Source organism: Rhinoderma darwinii, chromosome 5, assembly GCF_050947455.1.
Source record: "Rhinoderma darwinii isolate aRhiDar2 chromosome 5, aRhiDar2.hap1, whole genome shotgun sequence".
Classification (NCBI taxonomy): Eukaryota; Metazoa; Chordata; class Amphibia; order Anura; family Rhinodermatidae; genus Rhinoderma; species Rhinoderma darwinii.
The window spans coordinates 150,174,677-150,198,767 of record NC_134691.1 but is presented as its reverse complement, the minus strand read 5'-3'; the positions used below and the strand labels follow the sequence as shown (position 1 = coordinate 150,198,767).

Below are 24,091 nucleotides of genomic sequence, written 5' to 3'. Positions count from 1 at the left end.
GGGTTATGAGGAAAGCATGCTATTGTCCAATAATTCTAGGGCCCAAATTTACAAGTGTAAGTCTCATGTAAGGGCAGGTGATGCACAAGAGGTATACCCCAGTAAGCAGTATAAAGAATTGAATCTTCCAGAAAATCTGGTAATCCGGCACCTTGCCAGAGCTCCAAATACACATTAAAATATAATTAAATTCAGATATTGACAATGTGCACCGTTGCCCTTCCGTTGAGGGGTTCCGTCGGAGATTTCGTCAGGTTAACCCCTCAACGGAAAGCCAAACGGAAACCTCAGCTTCCGTTTCCTTCACCATGAACTCAATAGTGACGGAAACCTAGCTAATGGTTTCAGTCTGTCACCTTTGTGACAGGGTTCCATTGTTTCGGATGGAATTTCGACTGCGCTATTGATTCCGTCAAAATGATGGAACCCTGTCACAACGGTGACAGACAGAAACCATTAGTTAGGTTTCCGTCTCCATTGGGTACAATAGTGAGGGAAACGGAAGCTGAGGTTTCCGTTTGCCTTTCCGCTGAGGGGTTAACACGACAGAAAGCTCAGACGGAACCCCTCAGCGGAAACTAACGCTGATGTGAACACACCCTTACTAGTAAATAGCCTGACATCATTTATGCTAAAAATTACCTTCTAAGCACAAATACTAGTTGTAGGTATCAATGTAGTAAATACATTATAGAAACATGGATGTTATTCTTCATGAAAGGCCTCATTTACACAGCGTATTATGGCTCTGGACTTAATCCGAGTTGTATGGAGCCACAACTTTTTCTGTTGGATTCATACAGAGTCCGACAGAAAAAATATCATGCCATATCCCAGTGGATGCAGTATGAAGGAGATATTTTATCCTAGAAGCATTACTTCCATAATACGGTGCAGTATATAGGCACCATACAGCAGTACAAGGAGCGTGCCACCGTATAATCTCTGTGCACACGGCTCTGCTGTGTGCATAAGTCCTTACCCAACCATTGGCCCATGAACCACATGGGTCTTGCATGCCCCCTTGGCCTCTGGCATACAACACTTGATTTAGGGATGTCATAGCATTACTGGAACTTGGCACCAGATTCAGAACCGTATCATTTGGCTCCTGTAGTCAGGATCATGTAACAGGTGCTTGACACTACAGTCAGCGCTGTCCAATTGGACTTTGCAACAGTGCACTTGGGTTATAACAGTTTGACTTTTACTGTTTGCATAGTTCTTTTCTTCTTTCTAGTAACTGGTTGTAAATGAATAATGCAGAAATTTAAGACTTCAGCGTTTATCACAATATTTAATATATTTTTATTTTAATACTCAAGGGCTCTCAACCTCATCTGCTGTATTGAAATGTGTGTTGCATGGCTCAGAGTTTCCTCACCCTCTGCAAATGCCAAAAGAGCAATTTTTCGGATATTTTATCTGTAAAGACAAATGCTTAGTAAAGTGCCGTTCTTCTGACCTGTTAGGTGATGGTATTCCAGATATTTGTTCTTTGACGGCAGTGCTGATTGTATACTTGGTAGTAGCAGAAGAATGTGCCATGGCTATAAGCTACAGAAGCATGACTGCCATTAAAGGTGACCTATTTTATACACTACACCATTATTAAAAAGTTTTATGTCTATTGGTTGTCCTCTCATGAGAATGGTTTTAATTTAATGGGTTGTCTCGACTAGAAAAACCTGTTATCTGCCCTATTTTGGCACGTGTAGTTCATAGAGGGTAGTCCCCTCATCACCCATTAATTCCCGTGGGCACTATGTAATACTTCCAGCAGTGGGTCTTACACCTGTCCTCTCCCATGATCACCTTTTTGCCACTGGACTTTCAATCTATAAAGGGATTATGCAAACCAGACAACCTCTTTTTAAAGGGATATTCCCATCTCACTAATCATATATTACAAAGTGTGTAATGCAATGTTATCTTAAAATACCCTAAATTATTTATATGTCACCGTTTTCTGTATATTCCACCCCTCTTTTATTTGTGGTATCCATTGGATACAGCCACCTGCAAAGAAGGAAGGGAGGGATGGACAGACTGGGGATAGTAGGTGGAGAAGTTTGGAGCAACTGTGACGCCCTCGTTGCTCCAAAAAGCTAATTTGCATATGAAGAATAAAGTTATTATCGCTGCAACGGAGCCACGAATCTGAAAAATGAAAACGGCGTTATATTCAGATGAGGCTACACTATATTACTGTGCTGCTGCTTTGATAGGCCAATTTCCAGTGACAGACTCCCTTTAATGGTGCTTCGTGGGATGTTCAAAGTTTGGAATATTTTTGTATAACCCAACCCTGATCTATACTTCTCCACAGCTTTGTCTCTGACCTGTTTGGAGACACCCTTGGTCTTCATGCTGCTTGCTTAGTGGTGTTGTAGGGGCCTTTCGGAACAAGCGTATTTATTGTGACATCTTGTGACACTTTGATCACACACATGGGGAAATTATTCAACTAATTATGTGACTGCAGTGAATTGATTCGACCAGACCTTATTAAGGGGTTTTATAGCAAAGGGGGTGAATACACATACATTTAAATACTTTTTCTTTTTTAAACAAGGTACTTTTTTGTTCAGTCTAATGTAAAAATTTGAAATATTTTGTCAGGTCCATTACATAAAATCCAATTTATGTTTTAATTCCAGGTTGTAATGCAACAAAACAGTAAAAACACCAAGGGGGTGAATATTTTCGTTAAGTTGTAATCAAGATGGCGGCTTTTAAGATGAAGGAGGGGGAAGTGTCGTGAGTGTATCAGAAGCGAGATCCTTCTTATTAAGGACTATTTACCTAAGTATATGTTTGGCAATTACCTGATCATCTTTTTTAACCGGTGGTCTACTTTTTGTTAATGGCGTAATGGGAATCATCATCTCATGCCCTGACTTCTTGAGGAGCCTATGAGGGGCTTAAAGTGTAAAGTATGGCGGAGTGACCAAACAGCAGCAGCCTGAGCCTTTGATGACACAGGAGGTAGATTTCAGACTACTATAGATTTCCAGCAGACAATGCAATTTAGCTGCAGTCATTGATAACAGCTTAAAAGGAACCGGTCACAGGTTTGGAGCCACTAAACTACTTGTTATGTAGATGGGGTTTAGTGTTTCAAATCTGCCTACCTCAAAAACACTTCGCAGTATACTATCCTGGCTTCATTTGCGCATGCGCCAGACGCCGCTCCCGGGCTCATCCACGTAAATTGTATGTTACTTTACTAACTATTCCTGAAACTTCAATTTTTGACATGGGCGGTTTTGGAATACTACACCCCAGCTGCATTACGGCACGCTGGTGGTTTAGTGCCTCCAAACCGACTGACAGGTTCCCTGAGTAGAGATATAAAAAAAGAAAGGAAAAGCAGGAAAGCATCGCCTCTGTATCCAAATAACATATCTGGAGTCATCAGGGTGGTGCAGCAGTATTGCTATAAGAACGCCTATTACTCCGTGAGTGACTTCCCAATTGCCTGTTGACATCAGCGCTGGCGGATCTGAAATCCTGTGCATGAATGGGGAAGGGTGACGTCAATCACAGAGGAACAGGCGTGCTTGCATCACTAACGCTGTGACTATGTAACGCTGTTGCACCACCCCAATGACTCCAGGTATGCTACATTATTAAACTTATTGTTCAAAAAAAAGGGACACCTGACAATTCTAACAATGGCATGGCTGGAATAGTGGAATAGTGTTTAAAAGTCCCAAAGCGCCTTGCCGGCAGTTTGATGGAGAAAAAAAAAATCTGATGACAAGTTCCCTTTAACAGTTATTCTGAAGATCTGTTCTGTTGCACATCTAAAATGTCAGAGAATACAACAAACCTGTTATTCCCAGCATAGAATACAATTCAAGTAAGGATGCAATTGATTTTTAGTACTTAGAAAATAATTAGCAAATTTGGAGCTTTTGAGAAATGATTTTCAATGGCTTTAAAGCACTCCCGGGGCTTGTTCCCACTTAAAAGGTTTTTATGCTGTACCAGGCATGCTAGATTATGTGCTTGCTGTGTACTACTACAGTCAAATAAGACCAGGCCACGTGGTTCCCCCTGGACATCAAGGCCTGCTTAGCTCTTAATGCAGATTATATGAATCTGAACAACAGGGAAAAACCACGTGGAAAAGTCCAAGCAAATATGACCCCTTAAAGCCTAAATGTACTCCTAATATTTCTGTTCAGCATTAAGGACTGCATAAAAGAATATTCACATAAAGTGGACGTATAAATTCACCAGATTGGCCTAGAATAAATCTTATGAGCTCAATACTGGAAGATGAGACTTTAATTACACAGATTAGGTTGCTCGTGATAAAAAAAGAAAAGAAAATGTCCTATGTGCAAATGAGAGAAACCCAAAATGCTATGGAAAATTGACCGTGGTGGGACAGGATATATTACCGATGTATGAAAAATTGACTTTGATTTGCTCAAATTTGTTTAGGTCTGCAGGGCTTCCACTAAGCAGAAAGTACTGAAATTTGGCTGTCAGGCCGCACTCAGGGTTTTTTAAGTGTATTTAAACGTTTGACAAACTTCTGACATCTCATAGTGACATGTCAGAAGTTTTGATTGGTGGGGGTCCGAGCACTGAGACTCCCACCAATCGCTCAAACGAAGCGGAGGAGCGCTCAGCCGCTTAGTTTCCGTTCGGCTTTTTCCGGAAAGCCGATGTATTGGAGTACGGTAAATAGACTTGTTATTGAGCCTGTACTCCCATACATTGATTTCCGGAAAAAGCCGAAAGGACACGAAGCGGCTGAGCGCCATCATGAGCGCTTTTGCCACTTCATTCTAGCAATTGGTGGGGGTCTCCGTGATTGGATCTCCACCAATCAATACTTCTGACATGTCACTATAACATGTCAGAAGTTTATCAAACGTTTAGTTACCCTTTGTGACCAGGGATGTCAGTGTCATTGATACTTGATACTAATTTTAGTACTATATCAGAGGCAATTGACACAAGGTTATAGCTAATCACTGGCACTACAAAACCTCCAAACCCTCCTGCTAGGCGAGTAGAGTGCAGTACCTAAGTCATGCCGCAAATTAGGAAGCCACCACTTATAATGTGCTCACAGCACAAATTTTTTTGCATTACTATCACAGCTGTGACCCCCTCAAGTGCCTCAACCACAAGTGCCACCAGAAGTGCCACAGCCAGATGCTGCCACAAGAACCTGCTACAGATGTTGACATACTGTAAGCACCTTTGAAATGCCCACATAAAACCCAGCTCCTGCTTACCATTTACATTTGCTGTGTAGATTTATGAAGTGCTGTTGTTGGGTAGTGTTGAGACTCGGCCATGTCCAATACTACAACATTTGATCACGAAGACATGTTTCTCAAGGTGAGCGCCTCAGATGTATGCGTATATACGCAGTAGAGGGAACTGCCAACTAGGCATGACGTGACTGCTCCTGCTCTATAGTGCCTACCTCTTTCCAGGTGCCTGTATATGGTGTGCCAAAGTCACATGACCAGTCTGTTGATCGATTTGGCTTAATTAAAGAAAATCATAAAGCGTTCCCCGACGTTTCGTCAGTAACAGACAGTAGAAATTTGGTACCATGTCACCAAAATCTGTAAACTTTGATGTTCCTGGACCAAACAGGAACTATTTTTTTTTTTTTAAATGGTAATAAGTATTGTCACAGACATTAAACAGCCAAAAAAGATAGGTAGAACTCCCACATTTGAGACATATTAAAGGTGTTTTCCAGCCAATAAAAATTGATGGCCTATCCTCAGGTGATTCACATATTGCAGCCTTCTCTTATTCACTTCAATGGGAGAAAAGGCTGCAATACCTGTGAATCGCCACTAGACGTGTGTCGAACATTTACAGTGAGCAAGAAGAAATGAAGGGGAAGCAGCACTTGTACAAGCGCTGCGGCCCCTTCAAAAAAGCTGATCAGTGGGGGTCCCAGGAGTCGGACCCCGACCCATCAGCTATTGATGGCCTATCCTGAGAATAGGCCATCAATTTTTATTGGCTGGAAAAACCCTTTAACTACCTGGCTCAGTAGCATTTTTCACATCCCATTTCTGAGTTGGATTAGATCATTTGTTCTTACTAGTGTATCATTTATTTCACACTTATTTCACTGAAGGGGCGCTCTACTTAGTATTATTTACATCAGAATTGTATGAGAATGAGATATACATTGTACTCTATGCAGGCTGTAGGCTTGTTATCTGTGTTGTCAAAGTCTATAAAGTCTGACCTGTGTACCTCACCTGACACTTTCCTTTATCCTGTCCACAGCGCATTGCCCAATGAAGATACAATGTAAATGATAAAGCATTTCATCACCTCATGTCTACGTACTACAGCACTTTGAACATAAAACCAGCAGTGACTTTTATACTAGTATAATCTGAGCCAGTCAGCATAAAGACATGGACCCGGGGGAACAAAGAATGCAACGGGCTATCCTACGACATTATCTGCCTTCTGTTTTTATAGTGCACAGTAGACACTACCAGAATGAACCAAAAGGAGACGTTCATGGACGTGAAATAAAAAGTTGTTGTTCTCTACAAGATATGAGTCCGTCTTAACCTTGCTTAATAAAATAATAAAAATATTATTAATAAATGTTATGACGGGAACTTTTTGCCATTATATTACGAAGAATAAAAGCCCATAAAAATGATTACAAACACTGTACTAAACCTTGAGAAGTGACACTGGAACCTAGACAAAACATTTAAGGGACTGTCTCACCAAGACAATCCCTGTTTACATGCCCTATTAGGGGATATGGACATCATAGAGAGAGGCTAAGAAACAGCGGCTCCAACTCTGGTGGACTTGGCTGGACATATATTTACGGACCCCATTGTAAGTCAATAGGGTCCATCGTGTGTGTAGTGTCTGTCCTACGACGGATCCAGCAAAGCTTTGTTGATTCTGTTATTCCAACTTCCAGTATTTACACAACACTTTTCAAGGAAAGCCAAGATTTTCCAAAGTATCAATATGTATATTGGTCTTTTATATAGTGATGAATATTTGAAGCGAATATGACAATAAAGCCATAACCGATCGGCTAATGCAGCTGCTCTGTGTTTTAAAAACTAGTCATTAGGATTGAAAGCGAAGTGAGAAAACAGGTTGACAATCAGATGATCATGAAACATTGCGGTAGTCACGTACTCACCTAGCCCCGCTTCAGCGCTGCAATAAGTCCTGCAGCAGGGTTGGCAGGGATGCCAGGCGGCGCATGTGCAGAACACGGCCTCTTGGCAAATTAGAGGAAGGCGCTGTAATTATAACAGCTATCCACTGACCTAACGTCTGCACATTGTTCTGGTCTCAGCTTTGGCGCAGATTTCATTAGACAAGCCCCATCCATGTTCTGTCTATGAAGGCAGGCAACTGCATGTTTGAATGAGTCCTTATTCTGTCATGAAATACAAGGTTACCTCAAGCCGACTGTTCACAATACATCACCAGGACATGATATTGGCCTTGGCTTTGTATAAACCCTAAGGAGCCCATTAAAGTAAAAGCAGCAAATTCACGTCAACAAGAATATGACTGTTTGTCCAAACTCCACTTAGGTGTGGAATAGTTTCAGAAAAAAAAATCCCTATTACCTATTCACTGCAATTTTGATGTTTTCACGCTTTATTGTATATCATATAAAAATATAGATATTTATAAACTCCATGGACAGAAATATTGGGACAGCTACACATTACACCCACTGGAGTTTTTATGACATCCCAGTCTAAATCCATAGGTATTGATATGGAGTTGTCCCCCCTTTGCAGCTAAATTAGCTTCCACTCTCCTGGGGAGGCTTTCTACAAGATTTTGGAGTGTGTCTGTTGGAATTTTTGCCCATTCATCTAGAAGAGCATTTGTGAGGTCAGACAATGATGTTGGATGAGAGGACCTGGCTTGCAATCTCTGTTGTAGTTCATCCCAAACTTGTTGGATGGGGTTGAGGTCAGGGTTCTGTGTGGACCAGTTAACCCCTACCCGCACGAGTAAGTAACTGTAAGTGAGGTTACTTCCCGCACGAGGACGTATAGTTACTGAGTTGTTTCCGGTACACACTGTCGGCGACAGTGTGCACCGGGAACCGGGAGGTCAGCTATCGCCGACAGCTGACACTCCACTCTTGCCGGCCAGGGGGCCTTTGTCTCTGATTTCGGCTTATTAACCCCTTAAATTCGGCGATCGGTTGCAATCGCCGAATTTTAGGGGTTTCTAGCATATCGGCCGATCCCGGTCCGAAATCGCGGGGTTTGCCGATAGTTAGCATGGCAAACGGAAGCCAAACAATGGCTTCCGTGTCTGCCATGGACGGAAGCCCATAAGGACCAACCTTCGGCTGGTCCCAATAGGCTTCCTGTCAGAGTGACAGGAAGTCACTGTGTCGTTCCCGATGCACACTGTCGGCGACAAGGTGTGCATCGGGAACTGCAAGATCAGCTGTCCCCGACCTGGCACTGAAAACCAATCCAGCAAAATCTGCGCTCCAAAATCCAAAAGGCGCTCCTTCCCTCCTGAGCCCTGCTGTGGGTCCAAAGATCAGTTTATGACCACATATGGGGTATTGCCGTAATTGGGAGAAATTGCTTTACAAATGTTGGGGTGCTTTTTCTCCTTTATTCCTTGTAAAAATGAAAAAAATCTATGTTTCCACAGAAAAAAAGGTGATTTTCATCTTCACAGACAGAAAAATACCTTGAGAGGTGTAGTTTCCAAAATGGGGTCACTTTTGGGGGGTTTCGACTGTTTAGGTACTACAAGACCTCTTCAAGTCTGACATGGTGCCTAAAATATATTCCTAAAAAAAGGAGGCCCCAAAATCCACTGGGTGCTCCTTTGCTTCTGAGGCCGGTGCTTCAGTCCATTAGGACACTAGGGCCACATGTTGGATATTTCTAAAAACTGCAGAATCTGGGCAATAAATATTGAGTTGTGTTTCTCTGGTAAAACCTTCTGTGTTACAGAATTTTTTATTACAAATTAATTTCGGCAAAAAAAATGAAATTTGTAAATTTCACCTCTACTTTGCCTTAATTCCTGTGAAACGCCTAAAGGGTTAAAATACTTTCTGAATGTGCTTTTGAATACTTTGAGGGGTGCAGTTTTCAAAATGGGATGATTTATGGGGAGTTTCTAATATAGAAGGCCCTCAAAGCCACTTCAGAACTGAACTGGTCCCTGAAAAAATAGCCTTTTGAAACTTTCTTGAAAATATGAGAAATTGCTGCTAAAGTTCTAAGCCTTGAAACGTTCTAGAAAAATAAAGTGACGTGAAAAAAAACTATGCAAACATAAAGTAGACATATGGGAAATGTAAACTAGTAACTATTTTGTGTGGTATTACTATCTGTTTTACAAGCAAATACATTAAAATTTTGGAAAATGCAAATTTTTGCTAAAATTTGAAGTTTTTCACAAATAAATATTGCATTTATCGACCAAATTTTTCACTAACATAAAGTACAATATGTCACGAGAAAACAATCTCAGAATCGCTTGGATAGGTAAAAGCATTCCGGAGTTATTACCACATAAAGCGACACATGTCAGATTTGAAAAAATCATCTGAGTCCACAAAGCCAAAACAGGCTGTGTCCTAAAGGGGTTAAGGTCTTCCACATCAAACTCACCCAACCATGTCTTTATGGACCTTGCTTTGTGCACTGGGGCACAGTCATGCTGGAACAAAAAATGGCCTTCCACAAACTGTTCCCACAAAGTTTGAAGCATACAATTGTCCAAAATATCTTGGTATGCTGAAGCAGTAGGATTTTCCCTTCACTAGAACTAAGGGGCCTAGGCCATCCCCTGAGAAACAGCCCCATAGCATTATCCCTCCTCCACCAAACTTTACAGTTGGCACAATGGAGTCAGGCAGGTAACGTTCTCCTGGCATTTGCCAAAACCAGACTCGTCCATCAGACTGCGAGATAGAGAAGCGTGATTTGTTATTCCACAGAACACGCTTCCACTGCTCCAGAGTCCAGTGGCGGCGTGTTTTACACCAATCCATCCGACGCTTGGCATTGTGCTTGGTGAGGTAAGGCTTGCATGCAACGGTTTAGCTAAGGAAACCGATGCCATCAAGCTCCCGGGGCACAGTTTTTGTGCGGATGTAAATTCCAGAAGAGGTTTGGAACAGTTATTAAGTCAGCCGAATGTTGGCGTCTTTTATGAATTATGCACCTCAGCACTCTGTCATTTTACGTGGTCTGCTACTTCAGGGTTAAGTTGCTGTGGTTCCTAAACACTTCCACTTTGCAATAATACCACGCACTGTTGCTCGAAGAATATTTAGGAGGGAAAAGTTTTCACAAACTAACTTGTTGCAACGATGGCATCCTATTCAGTACCACGCTCGAATTCACTGAGCTCTTTAGAACGACCCATTCTTTCACAAATGTTTGTAAAGGCGACTACATGGCGGGGTGCTTGATATTATATACGTGGCAATGGGACTGAATGGAACTCAATGAATGAGTGATGAAGAGTGTCTCCCAAACTTTGCTCATATAGTATATGTATGTGTATATATATATATATATATATATATATAGGTGTGTGTGTGTGTGTGTGTGTGTGTGTGTGTGTGTGTGTGTGTGTGTGTGTGTATATATATATATGTGTGTGTGTATGTCTGTGTATGTGCATAAAATGAATATAGTGAACTACATAATTAAACACAAAACACTTGCATTCTGTCTGCATTGGTCTCTATCAGTTGTGCCCTCACGGACACAAATTCGTCCCCATTTATCTCCGCAAAACTTTTCAAGCTCAGCTAATTTGCATGGGGACTTTGAATGAATACTACAAATTCTCAATTAAAGTCTGTATCTTGACTTGACTTTTCTAGGACATTAACATTGTTGCTTATAAACCACTGCTATGAAGCGTTGGCTGAGGTTGCTTGTCTTCATGGGGTATATTATTCCTTGAAAGTCTTTTTTGCATACTACTTTATGCCTGTTCTATAATCTGACACATGATTGATGGAATTGATGTGGGATTAAAGGAATATAAACTAGACAATCATTAATCCAATTATGATCACATTCTTTATTTATTCTGTTCTCCCCCAGCCCGCTTCCATATTGTAGGTTTATCTAAGCTGACAGTTTAATGTCACTGCTACATTAATAGGACAAGACAATGGGTCATGAACGTATACATGAAAGACAATGTAGGCATATTATAATGACAGGATATGTAGAACTGAGAGATAGTATGGCTCATGTTTTTACTAATGGCATTAAACACTTTATCCTATACCTCATAAATCATACAATGCTTTCTATGACTTTCATATCTGTACTGAAGAAAAATGTCTAGTTGAGGTTCAATCCATCATTCCGATGTCTCTATTGACGGAGGCCTATGCCAATTACGTAACAGATTTTTAATTGAGTGCAGCTATTTAGTTAGGACTCAAGTACATGTTTGTGTAACGGATCTGTAAAAATTACCCTCAGGGACTCTACATGCCATCATACAGGGTCTGTGCACGTGGCAATGCCACTTTACTTTTGTAGGTCACAATCCAAAGATTTACGTTATACTATTTAAATAGATTTTTCCATTTTAGAGAACACTCTCTGTGGCCCCCTACATCCGAGTGGAGAGAACGCGTAAGCTTGTCTGCATAACTCCCGTAGACATGAATAGAGCACATGAGTCACCACCTCTCCATATATTTTCTACCTAGATGCATTGCTGTTGCCACCTCGTCTTGTGGTATTTTCCCGATAGGTGGATGTCCCGAAATTGTATTCTGTATTTAAGAATAGCATTTAGAAAAGGCTGTTTATTGGCTAAAAAATTAAAAATGAAAAGTGATTAAAAAAAAAGGAGGAGAAAATAAATTGATAGAGGAACATAGAAAAACGATGAGGATATGGTAGCCATTTATTATGTTATTTGTTAAAATTGTTTTACTAGGAACATACACAATGATAACATAAAAGTTCTCAACTTGTGGTATGCGTACCCCGATGTCTCTAGGAGGTACTTGCACTGTGCTTATGCTGTACTTTTAGTAGGCAATACAGTGTACGATCATAGCCTTGGGGTACTTTGATGTAATTAATTTGAGTTGGGGCTACATGGCTTAGGCTTCGTTCACATCTGCGTCAGGGTTCCGTTCTGACGTTCCGTCGGAGCTTTCCGTCAGAACGAAACCCTGACAGACAAACGGAAACCATAGATCAATACCGTAGTCGACTGCGCTATTCATTCCCTCAAAACGACAGAACCCTTGCACAACTGAGACAAATGGAAACCATTTGCACCGGATCCCTCACCATTGAAATCAATGGTGATGCAAACGGAAACCTATGGTTTCCGTTTGTCTCAGTCAGGGTTCCGTTCCGACAGGAAGCTTCAACAAGATGTCAGAACGGAACCCTGACGCAGATGTGAATGGAGCATTAGGAACATTGAGAAACACATGAAGTGCAAGCTGGGACATGTCTAGAAAGAAAATATAAATTAAAAGCCTATTTAGTATTCATTTTGATTTTTTTTCCTTGGGAAAAAGGGCTGCTCTACTGATTTATGTAGATGTCGACATTTTCCTTTGAAATGGCTCATAAGAGTTACAGTATTTATAAGGTAATGGCTTTAATACATTTTAGGAGAAATATGCCAGTTTTTCAAAAACATGGCACATGGTGACTGAGATAAAAGTGTTCCAACAATCGGATTATAAAGCCGTGGTCACATTACCCTTGTTCAGGGGACAATATTAAGCAAATTAGTTGTGTGTACAGAACTATCTGATCACTCCATTTTTAGGCAGCGAATCATACAACTAAATGACTTAATTACCTTAGGCAGAAAATCCTCTTATTGGGAAAAATGTCACGTGCGAATGGTGTTGCTGTGAAAGACTGGATGTGCATTTATGTTTTCTTGTAACACCATTTCTCATATATAGCACACAAGGGAAGACATTTAAGGGGATTTTGTTTTAAGGGGATTATCTCAACTGGATAACCACAACCCGTGTGAACTATGAAGGGAACCCCCCCCCCATCCATCAACCAGATTAGATTGATGTGACAGAGCATCTCCTGCGTAGGTGGACTCATGTATTGGAGGGTCAACCATTCATTTGAATGGGCGCCGTGCAATACTACTTTTCCCCTGCAGTGGAAATGTATGCATAGGAGAAATGTGTGGTCATCCACAGGTGATAACAGTTGATCGTCAGGGGTTTTAGCAGCTCGATCCGTGGCGATCAGTTTAGCATTGAGCGGTTTGCATTTGAGAAGTGGTTGTCCAGGTGGTCCCATTATATGACGTCATGCAACTGTATAATACACAATGGGGGAAATTTATCGAGAGGTTTACATCACATAAGCAGAATAAAAAAGTAGCAAATTTTAGCACACACCCGCGGAAAAATGTACCACTTTTTACCCCTTTACCCTATTCTTGCCAGTCTTAGTAAATCCGGGCCTATATGCTTCAGTTCCTCACATTTACAAAGGCATATTTTCTATCCTTTTTTTCTCACCAACAAAAAAAGGAAAGTATCCATTAGAAGAAAATAGGAAATCACCTTCCAATGCTCTTCTAATGGGATCACGTTCTATTTTTAACACTAAATATTAAAACGCGAAAAAAATGCCTGTGTGAATGCACCCTTAGGATTATGATTCCCTGAAGACAGGGACCAATTTGATTGTATCCTCTGCACAAAGCGCTAAAATATACTGGTACTGTAAAATAAAGGCGATTAAATACATGGTCATAAGAGTCAGAAATCAAATACCCACAAGTATAATGCTCTGCTTCCCGCTTCAAAACTAGGCCCATGCCTAAGGCAGCAAATTTTTACTGCTCTGCTGGGTCATGGATCTATATTGTAGAAACCTAAAACAGAGCAGGCCTTGTAGAGAAAGGTAGGCACAGCCAGAGAGAGACTGAATATAAATATGCATGCTTTACTCCTTGTTACTACCTGATAAATGGAACATAGTATTCCCCTGGGCTTTCTCTGAACTGAGATCTTATAAAGTGCTGACACTGGAGTCCTACTTTAAAACAATGTACGCAGCTGTTTAGGAGATTTTTAGCACATAAAGTATACAATAAAAGATGCCAGTCTTTTATCATAAAATGCCAAGTGTAATAGGCATGAACGCACCCATGGGACAGCAGAGAAGAAGATATCTAAATCCTCTCGTGGCACAGCAGAGATACAACAAAGTTAGCAAGTCTTCCCAATATTAAGTGGAATTCAAACAGATAAAATAAACTCAGCAGACATCTGCCTAAAGATAGGCGATTCCAATGGAGATATCCAAGAAACTAGATAGCCCCAAGATAGAAGGCTCAGGAAGCAATGCCGGCCAAGGCCACTAAATCAGAGTCTAAAATTAAACATGAAATGAATAATGGAATAGGATGCAAATGAAGACGCTAAAGAACACGTCAGGTTATAAAGAAACAGGGAGGGTATGTTCACACGGCTTATTGTCGGCCGTTTTCCGGGCCTTAAACGGACGAAAAATCGGAAGCAGAACGCCTCCAAACATCTGCCCATTGATTTCAACTGGAAAAACTGCGTTCCGTTCTGCCGATTTTGGAGCTGTTTTTCATTGACTCTATAGAAAAACAGCTCCAAAATCGGCCGTAAAAAAACGCCGCAAAAAACGTGATTTTGAATAAAAAACATCTGAAAATCAGGAGCTGTTTTCCCTTGAAAACAGCTGCGAATTTTCAGACGTTTTTTTGCTAAGCGTGTGAACATACCCTTACTGCTATATCCTGCAATACTAGACTTGTTATTACCAATAATACATTCACATCTCTATAGGCACCTGAACGGCACACGATTGATACACTATACAATAGGTAAACACTATTAGGAAATTTGCCGATACTTTAGTAACATATATGACACAATAGTCATGAACTGCCAGAGCAGCAGGCATAGTAGCTGATATGTGGCTCAGCTGTCAATGGAGCCCCCCTCCACGTATAGGTGAGGTGCAACTTTACTTTATATGACTGAATCAACAACTGTCTTACCATACCTTTGCAAGTTGCATGACCGAGAAACCGACGTTTGATTGCCCTGGCGCAGCGGGAGCAAGTGCCACTCTCTGCTCTGAGTGACGGCTCTAGTGGCCACTCAGGGGACTGCTAGAGCTATCACTGAGCAGAGGAAGGGAGATTGCAGCCTGCACTGGAGGAGTGATCGGCGCACCGGGGAATCAAACATTGTTTTCTCGATCATGCAAGTACATACAAAAGGTGTGTTCAAAATGTCCTCCTCTTTATGGCTCTGTCAGCAGTTTTGAGGCCTCACAACTGCTAACAGGTTTCCTTTAATTTAGATCTGTTCACACTTGGCTATATGACTTCTGATTCTACATGACCTGTGGTGATCAGCTGATCAATAGGCGGAGCCATGATGGGTATGATAGATCTGTTATGATCTGTTTTATAAGGGATGTAATTAACTTATGATGGATCCATCAGGTTTCCTGTTTTATAGAATAGTGCAGCTTGCTACACTATTCTGGCTGCCAAAGAACACCAGATGGAAAAGAGCGCAAGTGTGCACAGAGCCAAAGCAGGCAGAGCAGCAACAAATACTGTATATATCCTAATGGGAGGCGTTCTTTCTTATGATCTTATATTTCTGTGCTGAAAAACACACTTGTCCCGGGTTAATATGAATAGTTATGGAACTACCTGATGCTTTATTACATCAGTAGGATAAATGGCAACTCGGAATACTGTTCCCCTGTATCTAATCTGTCATATAGGAAAATATCTACTACAAAGGATGAAAGTAAAAGGGATTTGACCATAAAGGGGTTGTGTTGGGCAGCATCATTGCTTAGTTACTCTACTCACACAAAACAAAGCCTTCCCCGGGAGTCAGAGGTTATGTGATCTATAGTTTTCAGTTACAGCCTGAAAAATGACTGCGCTAGTTTACATACATGGTTCATATAGTATTCTCCAAGCTACAGAGTCAGTAGAACTATAACGTCACATCTGGTACTGTTTGGATGTGGACATTTGTATTTATTATATTGCTACATTTAACGTGTTTTTTAAACTAAGGGTATGTTCACACGCTGTGTTATCAGGCATATTTCGGGGCGTATAAACACCTCGAAATATGCCTGGAAAAATGGTAGCTAAACACCAACAAACATCTGCCCATTGAATTCAATGAGAAAGACTGCATTTAGTTCGGACAGGGCATTTTGGGTTTTTTACGCCGCTTTTTAAAAAAAATGGCGCATAAAGAAAACGCCTCGTAAAAAGAAGGAGCATGTTACTCCTTGAGCCGTTTTTCATTGTTTCAAAGGAAAAACAGTTCCAAAAACGGCTCCAAAAAACGCCTCAAAAAAAGGTTTGATGCTTTAAAAACGACTGAAAATCAGAGGCTGTTTTATTGCACATGTGATCATACCCTAAGTATATGTGCACACGATAACTGGCTTTTATGTCTGAAATTACAGACTGTTTTCAGGAGAAAACAGCTGCGTCGTTTCAGACGTAAATGCTCCTCCTCGCATTATGCGAGGGGTCTGTGACGCTCGTATATCTTGAGCTGCTCTTCATTGAATTCAATGAAAAACGGCTCAAATTACGTTTCAAAGAAGTGTCCTGCACTTCTTTTGACGAGGCAGTCAATTTACGCGTCATAGTTTGACAGCTGTCAAACGACGACGCGTAAATGACAGGTCGTCTGCACAGTACTCGGCAAACCCATTCAAATGAATGGGCAGATGTTTGCCGACGTATTGGAGCCCTATTTTCAGACGTAAAACGAGGCATAATACGCCTCGTTTACATCTGAAAATAGGTCGTGTGAACCCAGCCTAACAGATATCGATGCTGTTTAGTTCCAACTTTTTGACCAAAGGCAAATGCCAGGTGTAGAGTAACGTATATGTACTTGCACCTTGGGAGATTTTCTGCATTGTACATAATAAAGTTTTAGCATTGCCAGTGGTGAAGTGTGTCGGAAGATCTATTACTCCAGTCTTCACCTACATGTCAGACCCGTGGTTCCTAAAACAATGAACAGCTAGTAGCCGATTGGGCTAATGATTTGCAATATTTGACCCTTTTGCTCCATATAGTCTGAGCTCATAATTATGTATTTGTTCCTAGAAATAGCTTGGACATCCGTTTGTGTTGTGGTGTGAATGCGGCAACAGTTATGAAATTTGCAGCAGGGATATTAAACCATGATCACACTGGCATGCTATAAAATAGTTGGTAGTACAATTCCTTGTATCCAAAAGAGATTTTTGCAGGCTACCATACCATAATGATGCATTTGATGTAACACAGTCATGTATTGTGGAAAGTGTCTATGAGAGCCTAAAAAATGGGCCCATTAGAGTATGTTCACATAGGGCAGATACGCTGCGTAAAAACACACAGCGTATCTGCCCTGTTCGACGCAGGGAATTCCAACCGAAAAACCGCACCAAATTGTGGTGACGTTTTTCAGCCGGAATGTCTGCTGTGAACAGGGCGGATACGCTGATATTTTACAAGATTAATTTTCTGACACCCTGTTGCATTGAGCTAAGATACCAGTACAGTGGAAAGCCCTGAAAAATTACTCCATTTTGGAAACTACATCCCTCAAGGAATTCATCTAGGGGTGTAGTGAGCATTTTGACCCCACAAATGTTTTGCAAAAATTAGTGCACAATAGATGTTGCAGATTGAAAATTGCAATTTTTCCAGATATGCTATTTCAATGCCCAATGTGTATCCAAGCTTGTACCACTGGAGACACACACCCCATAAATTAAGCAGGTTCTCTAGAGTACAGTAATACCCCATATGTGCTCATAAACTGCAGTTTGGACACGCTGTCAGGCTCAGAAGGACCGCTATTTTGCTTTTGGAGCACAGATTTTGCTTGGTAGTAGTTTTGTTTGGGGTTTTACTGGTATTTCAGCTTATAATGTGGGGGCATATGTGAGCTGGGCGGAGTACATCAGGATATATGTAAACTGAGTGGAGTACATCAGGGTATATGTAAGCTGTGCGGAGTACATCAGGGTATATGTAAGCTGTGAGGAGTACATCAGGATATATGTAAACTGAGTGGAGTACATCAGGGTATATGTAAACTGGGCGGAGTACATCAGGGTATATGTAAGCTGGGAGGAGTACATCAGGGTATATGTGAGCTGGGCGGAGTACATCAGGGTATATGTAAGCTGGGAGGAGTACATCAGGGTATATGTAAACTGGACGGAGTACATCAGGGTATATGTAAGCTGGGCAGAGTACATCAGGGTATACGTAAGCTGGGCGGAGTACATCAGGGTATACGTAAGCTGGGCAGAGTACATCAGGGTATACGTAAGCTGGGCAGAGTACATCAGGGTATATGTAAGCTGGGCGGAGTACATCAGGGTATATGTAAGCTGGGCAGAGTACATCAGGGTATACGTAAGCTGGGCGGAGTACATTAGGGTATACGTAAGCTGGGCGGAGTACATCAGGATATATGTAAGCTGGGCGGAGTACATCAGGGTATATGTAAGCTGGGCGGAGTACATCAGGGTATATGTAAACTGGGCAGAGTAAATCAGGGTATATGTAAGCTGGGCGGAGTACATCAGGGTATATGTAAGCTGGGCAGAGTACATCAGGGTATATGTAATATGTGAGGAGTCCATCAGGGTATATGTAAGCTGTGAGGAGTACATCAGGGTATATGTAAGCTGTGTGCGGAGTACATCAGGGTATATGTAAGCTGTGCGGAGTCCATCAGGGTATATGTAAGCTGGGCGGAGTACATCAGGGTATATGTAAGCTGGGCGGAGTACATCAGGGTATATGTAAGCTGTGCGGAGTACATCAGGGTATATGTAAGCTGGGCGGAGTACATCAGGGTATATGTAAGTTGGGCGGAGTACATCAGGGTATATGTAAGCTGGGCGGAGTACATCAGGGTATATGTAAGCTGGGCAGAGTACATCAGGGTATATGTAATATGTGAGGAGTACATCAGGGCATATGTAAGCTGTGCGGAGTACATCAGGGTATATGTAAGCTGTGCGGAGTACATCAGGGTATATGTAAGCTGGGCGGAGTACATCAGGGTATATGTAAGCTGGGCGGAGTACATCAGGGTATATGTAAGTTGGGCGGAGTACATCAGGGCATAATAGGATGATGTAATAATGGGGTAAATGAATAATCCATGGATTGGTGTGGTCGCTTTAAACCAATCCTTTATGCACAAGCCAGATATTTTTGGGTATTATACAAAATATCTGCGCTCCAGTATTGCCTAATCTTTGACTTCTTCACTAGCCCTATAAGCCGCACAAGGCCCTAAAGTTTCCTCATCTCCGCTGCATCTACAGGGTCCACCTGTGGGGTCCAGCAAATGACGATGTGGGGTTTCTAGTGAAAAACTACTGGGTCACCATTTAGCATCATTGCGTTTTGATGTGTTATTTTTCCGGTGACGGAGCTGTGCGAGGGCTTGTTTTTTGTGGAACGAGCTGTAATTTTTATTGGTTCCATTTTGGAGTACATGCGATTTTTTCTTTTTGATCATTATTCCATTTTTTGGGAGACGAGGAAACAAAAAAACAGCAATTCTAGCACGTTTTGTTTTTTCTTTTTTACAGATCTTCTGACCCCCGGTACAATACACTGCACTACTTATGTATGTACTTGTGTAGTGCAGTGTATTGTTACTGTCATTTTTCAACTGACAGTTAAGCCTATTACTCCCTCCCTTGGGCAGGACCTAATAAGCTTCCGTACCTGGCTGACCAGGAAGCCCCCTCCCCCTGTCAACCACTTAAATGCGGCAGTCGCTATCGACTGCCGCATTTAAGGGGTTAAACGGCGGCGATCGGCGGTAACTGCGATCACCGCCGTTGCAGCGGGATGTCAGCTGTATATCACAGCCGACACCCGCTGAAGATGAAGCGAGCACAGCTCCGGGCACAGGCTTCATCTTCAGGATATGACTGTACGTGGTTTTGCGGGAAGGCACTTGCAATTCCAACGTACAGTCAAGTCCATTTGCGGGAAGGGGTTAAATCTCATCCACTCTGCTGCTACTGTATTATTCTGCGGATTTACCGCAACAAAATCCGCAGTATTTACGCTACGTGAGAACCCGGCCTAAAAGGAAGATAATAACTAAAATAGCAAGAAAATAAATAAATAACATTTTTATTATAACCACTATCTACGTCATATGTTGGCATCACATAGAACGGGTCACAAGAGTCACGCTGCTTCTTTCTGATATCAACATGAGACATAAGAGTCGTGTTTTGTTTTCTTGCTGTGAAACTGATGCCATAAAAGTCTTTCATTTCACCTTTTGGCAGGTTCTGTCTCATTGCAACTACATTTTTTGTATTACTTCACTGCATCTAAAAAAAGATTGAAGCAACTTTGTAAATAGTCTTTTTTATTTATTTTTTTTATTTTCTTTATATGACAAAATACAACAATATATACCAGGATGCCGCCATGTATAGCAACAAGCTTTTTTTCCCTTGAATGGTCTGAGCTGTAATGCCACACACAGGCAATGGACAGGAGTGGCCCTATTTTATAATGCTGGGCAGCCCCTTTACTAGGGATCAGGAATGGGGCAAGGGGATGACTATTAAATAAATGAATGTGCAAAAAGTGTTTTTAAATTATTATTATTATTATCATTAACACTTCAGTATCTGGGGTTACTTATTTATGGGTTATTTCCCATGTGGCCTTAAATGAGGAAACTCCAAAGCTCCAGTTGTGCCCTAAAGGGAATCTGTCACCATCTCTTACCAACTGCTCTTAAAGTCGCTGAATCGAAATATGTAATTTTTATATTTATCCACAGTTCTTCGCAATTTTCCAGAAAATTGTCCGCTCTGTCAATCAAAGATGATGGTGGGGGATTGGCGCTGGAATTTTACACACTGCTTATCATTGAGAGGGCTTCAGGGCATGCACAGATTGCGGAATTGAAGCTAGGGATAGCATGTAAGTACATAAGATATACATATTCTGGACTCCTATATACATCTTATAGTAGTTTAGGATAGTTAAAGTTGGGGAAAGTCTTTTTAAATATTCCTCTAGTCCAGTGGGTTCTTGGGAAACCCCCACAGTTCTGTCAATGGATCTCAGATGCCCATGGAATTAGTGCCATCATGGGAGTTGTGCCATGCTACAGCGTTACTCCATACTGGGGGTGCCGTTTTCAACAGGACAAACTCCATCTGAACTCCACTGATACATGACCCAATAAATACATACAGGGGCTTATATAGTCCACATAACTCGACCTGCAGGTTTCGTTTCAGTGTTCACCTGACATGTATTGTAAGATCAGAACTACTACACAGCGCCAGACCATCTCCTGTGCGGTCCATTCACCTGTGTAGTCTACTTCTACGCTTCTTGGCTGTTCCTACATCCAGATATACTCCGAAATGAATATAATGTTAGGGTTCCTCAGTAAATTCTGCAACTATTGTAGGGTTCTATATAAAAATGTCTATAAGAAAACATTTAACATTAGAAATCTTGGCAGCTCCTAAAGCTTCAGGACTTTCCTACTGACAGCGGAATAAGAAGACATAGACAATACTCCTATAGAGAGCGGCTCCATTACTCAGCCCCGTGACAGAGGTGCATTATCTGTACAGCACTGTGTTCTTGGCAATGTTTTTAGGTCATTCTGTTTCTCCTCTTACAATTCACAGAATGAAGTGAGCCATTTCCCGCCCCTCTCCTCAGCCCACCATGCTCCCCTCCCCTTGTACAGCCCCTCGCCATATACTCATGGAGATCAGACCAGTAAGTGTCCAGGCGGTTCTTATGTTCTCCTGACAAGTCATACTGGATCCCCTCACCGATGGATTTCTGCACTTGTCACATGCTTTCTGTGAGGGTCCAGACAGTGGTGGCGGCTGCCAAAGGACTGACAGTTCTTTCCATTCCCTTACAAGCAGTGACTGGTTTAGTGCTTCCTAGGGGCTGATCATTGTCTATATCCTATAGGATATCCCTGATCTCTGGATCATGACATGGTGATGTGCTGATCATTGTCTATATCCTATAGGATATCCCTGATCTCTGGATCATGACATGGTTATATGCTGATCATTGTCTATATCCTATAGGATATCCCGGATCTCTGGATCATGACATGGTTATATGCAGTTCATTGTCTATATCCTATAGGATATCCCTGATCTCTGGATCATGACATGGTTATGTGCTGATCATTGTCTATATCCTATAGGATATCCCTGATCTCTGGATCATGACATGGTTATGTGCTGATCATTGTCTATATCCTATAGGATATCCCTGATCTCTGGATCATGACATGGTTATATGCAGTTCTTTGTCTATATCCTATAGGATGTCCCTGATCTCTGGATCATGACATGGTTATATGCTGATCATTGTCTATATCCTATAGGATATCCCTGATCTCTGGATCATGACATGGTTATATGCAGTTCATTGTCTATATCCTATAGGATGTCCCTGATCTCTGGATCATGACATGGTGATGTGCCGATCATTGTCTATATCCTATAGGATGTCCCTGATCTCTGGATCATGACATGGTGATGTGCTGATCATTGTCTATATCCTATAGGATGTCCCTGATCTCTGGATCATGACATGGTGATATGCTGATCATTGTCTATATCCTATAGGATATCCCTGATCTCTGGATCATGACATGGTGATGTGCTGATCATTGTCTATATCCTATAGGATGTCCCTGATCTCTGGATCATGACACGGTTATGTGCTGATCATTATCTATATCCTATAGGATATCCCTGATCTCTGGATCATGACATGGTTATTTGCTGATCATTGTCTATATCCTATAGGATGTCCCTGATCTCTGGATCATGACATGGTGATGTGCTGATCATTGTCTATATCCTATAGGATGTCCCTGATCTCTGGATCATGACATGGTGATGTGCTGATCATTGTCTATATCTTATAGGATATCCCTGATCTGTGGATCATGACATGGTGATGTGCTGATCATTGTCTATATCTTATAGGATATCCCTGATCTCTGGATCATGACATGGTTATGTGCAGTTAGTCCTGGTAGTAACATTGTGGTGCCATTCAGATAGGGATAACGTGCATGGCAATGTGTCCAGTAAAGGAGGGGCACAGAGCCCTGGTTGTAGAGCCGGTGCCCTCACCAGGACGTCTGCTGCACATTATCACTCACTTTGCATGATACAAGTATAAGACAAGTGTCACAGTAAAGCCCCTGTTGCAGCCATAGTCCCGTCCCCCCCTCCCGCTATAACGCAGGTTCTGCTGACACATGTACTAATAAAGTGCACAATAATGATTGAACATCTCTATGTACTCACCATAGTGAAGGGAGCAGGACTGTCACGAGCAGTAGCACCGGTAACTCCAGCGAATTGGATGAGCGCTGTCCAGGGTATCCAAAGCGGCGCTGCTCCTGAGCGCTCTGGGCTGGAGGACGTCTCCGCTACACTCCGTGCAGTGAGGCCGGCCTGTGTCACAGTGTGAGGCTACGGGCTTTGTGACGTCGTCAAGGGGCGTGCCCTGTGCTGCTCTGTGGAGTGAATATTACAAACGTGTAGAACCAATAGTGTACAGCAGGGGGCGATGGACGCTTGTTGCTAGGTAGTTACACCTGCAGCTCATACGCTACGAGCTTCATAGTTACCGGTGGATTATTGTCCCTCAGTGCCAGGCTGGGGTTTAAAGCTTCAAGACACGTTTTTTTTTATATTTAGCATGTATAAATCTGAAAAAGACTGCAATTTAATATTTAAAGGGCAATTGTACTTTTGGTGATGATCACATTCATCATGGGACACTAGGTCATGTTTCTTATAGAAAGATCCCCCTGAGAGCTACATTTATGGACGACACGGCCAAGGGGATACATACAATAGAGGCAGACATGGAGAGGGGGGGGGGGGGGGTTCATTGTCCTCTCCTTTTTACTATTAGGCAAGAACCTCTTTAGTACTCTCTACAGATGAACTACATTAAAGGGGTTCTC

At 41.8% G+C, this 24,091-nt stretch overlaps 1 protein-coding gene across 1 annotated transcript in view; it reads right to left on the bottom strand.

Moving 5' to 3' along the window:
* Positions 1-23,589, bottom strand: part of ELOVL2 (ELOVL fatty acid elongase 2) — a 103,863-nt gene extending 80,274 nt beyond the window's left edge. Inside the window, exon 1 of the mRNA XM_075826639.1 lies at positions 23,424-23,589. Coding sequence (XP_075682754.1) covers positions 23,424-23,426 — 3 coding nt within the window. The 5' untranslated portion in view covers positions 23,427-23,589. The remainder of the gene's footprint in view (positions 1-23,423) is intronic.
* Between the last annotated feature and the right edge of the window lie 502 nt (positions 23,590-24,091).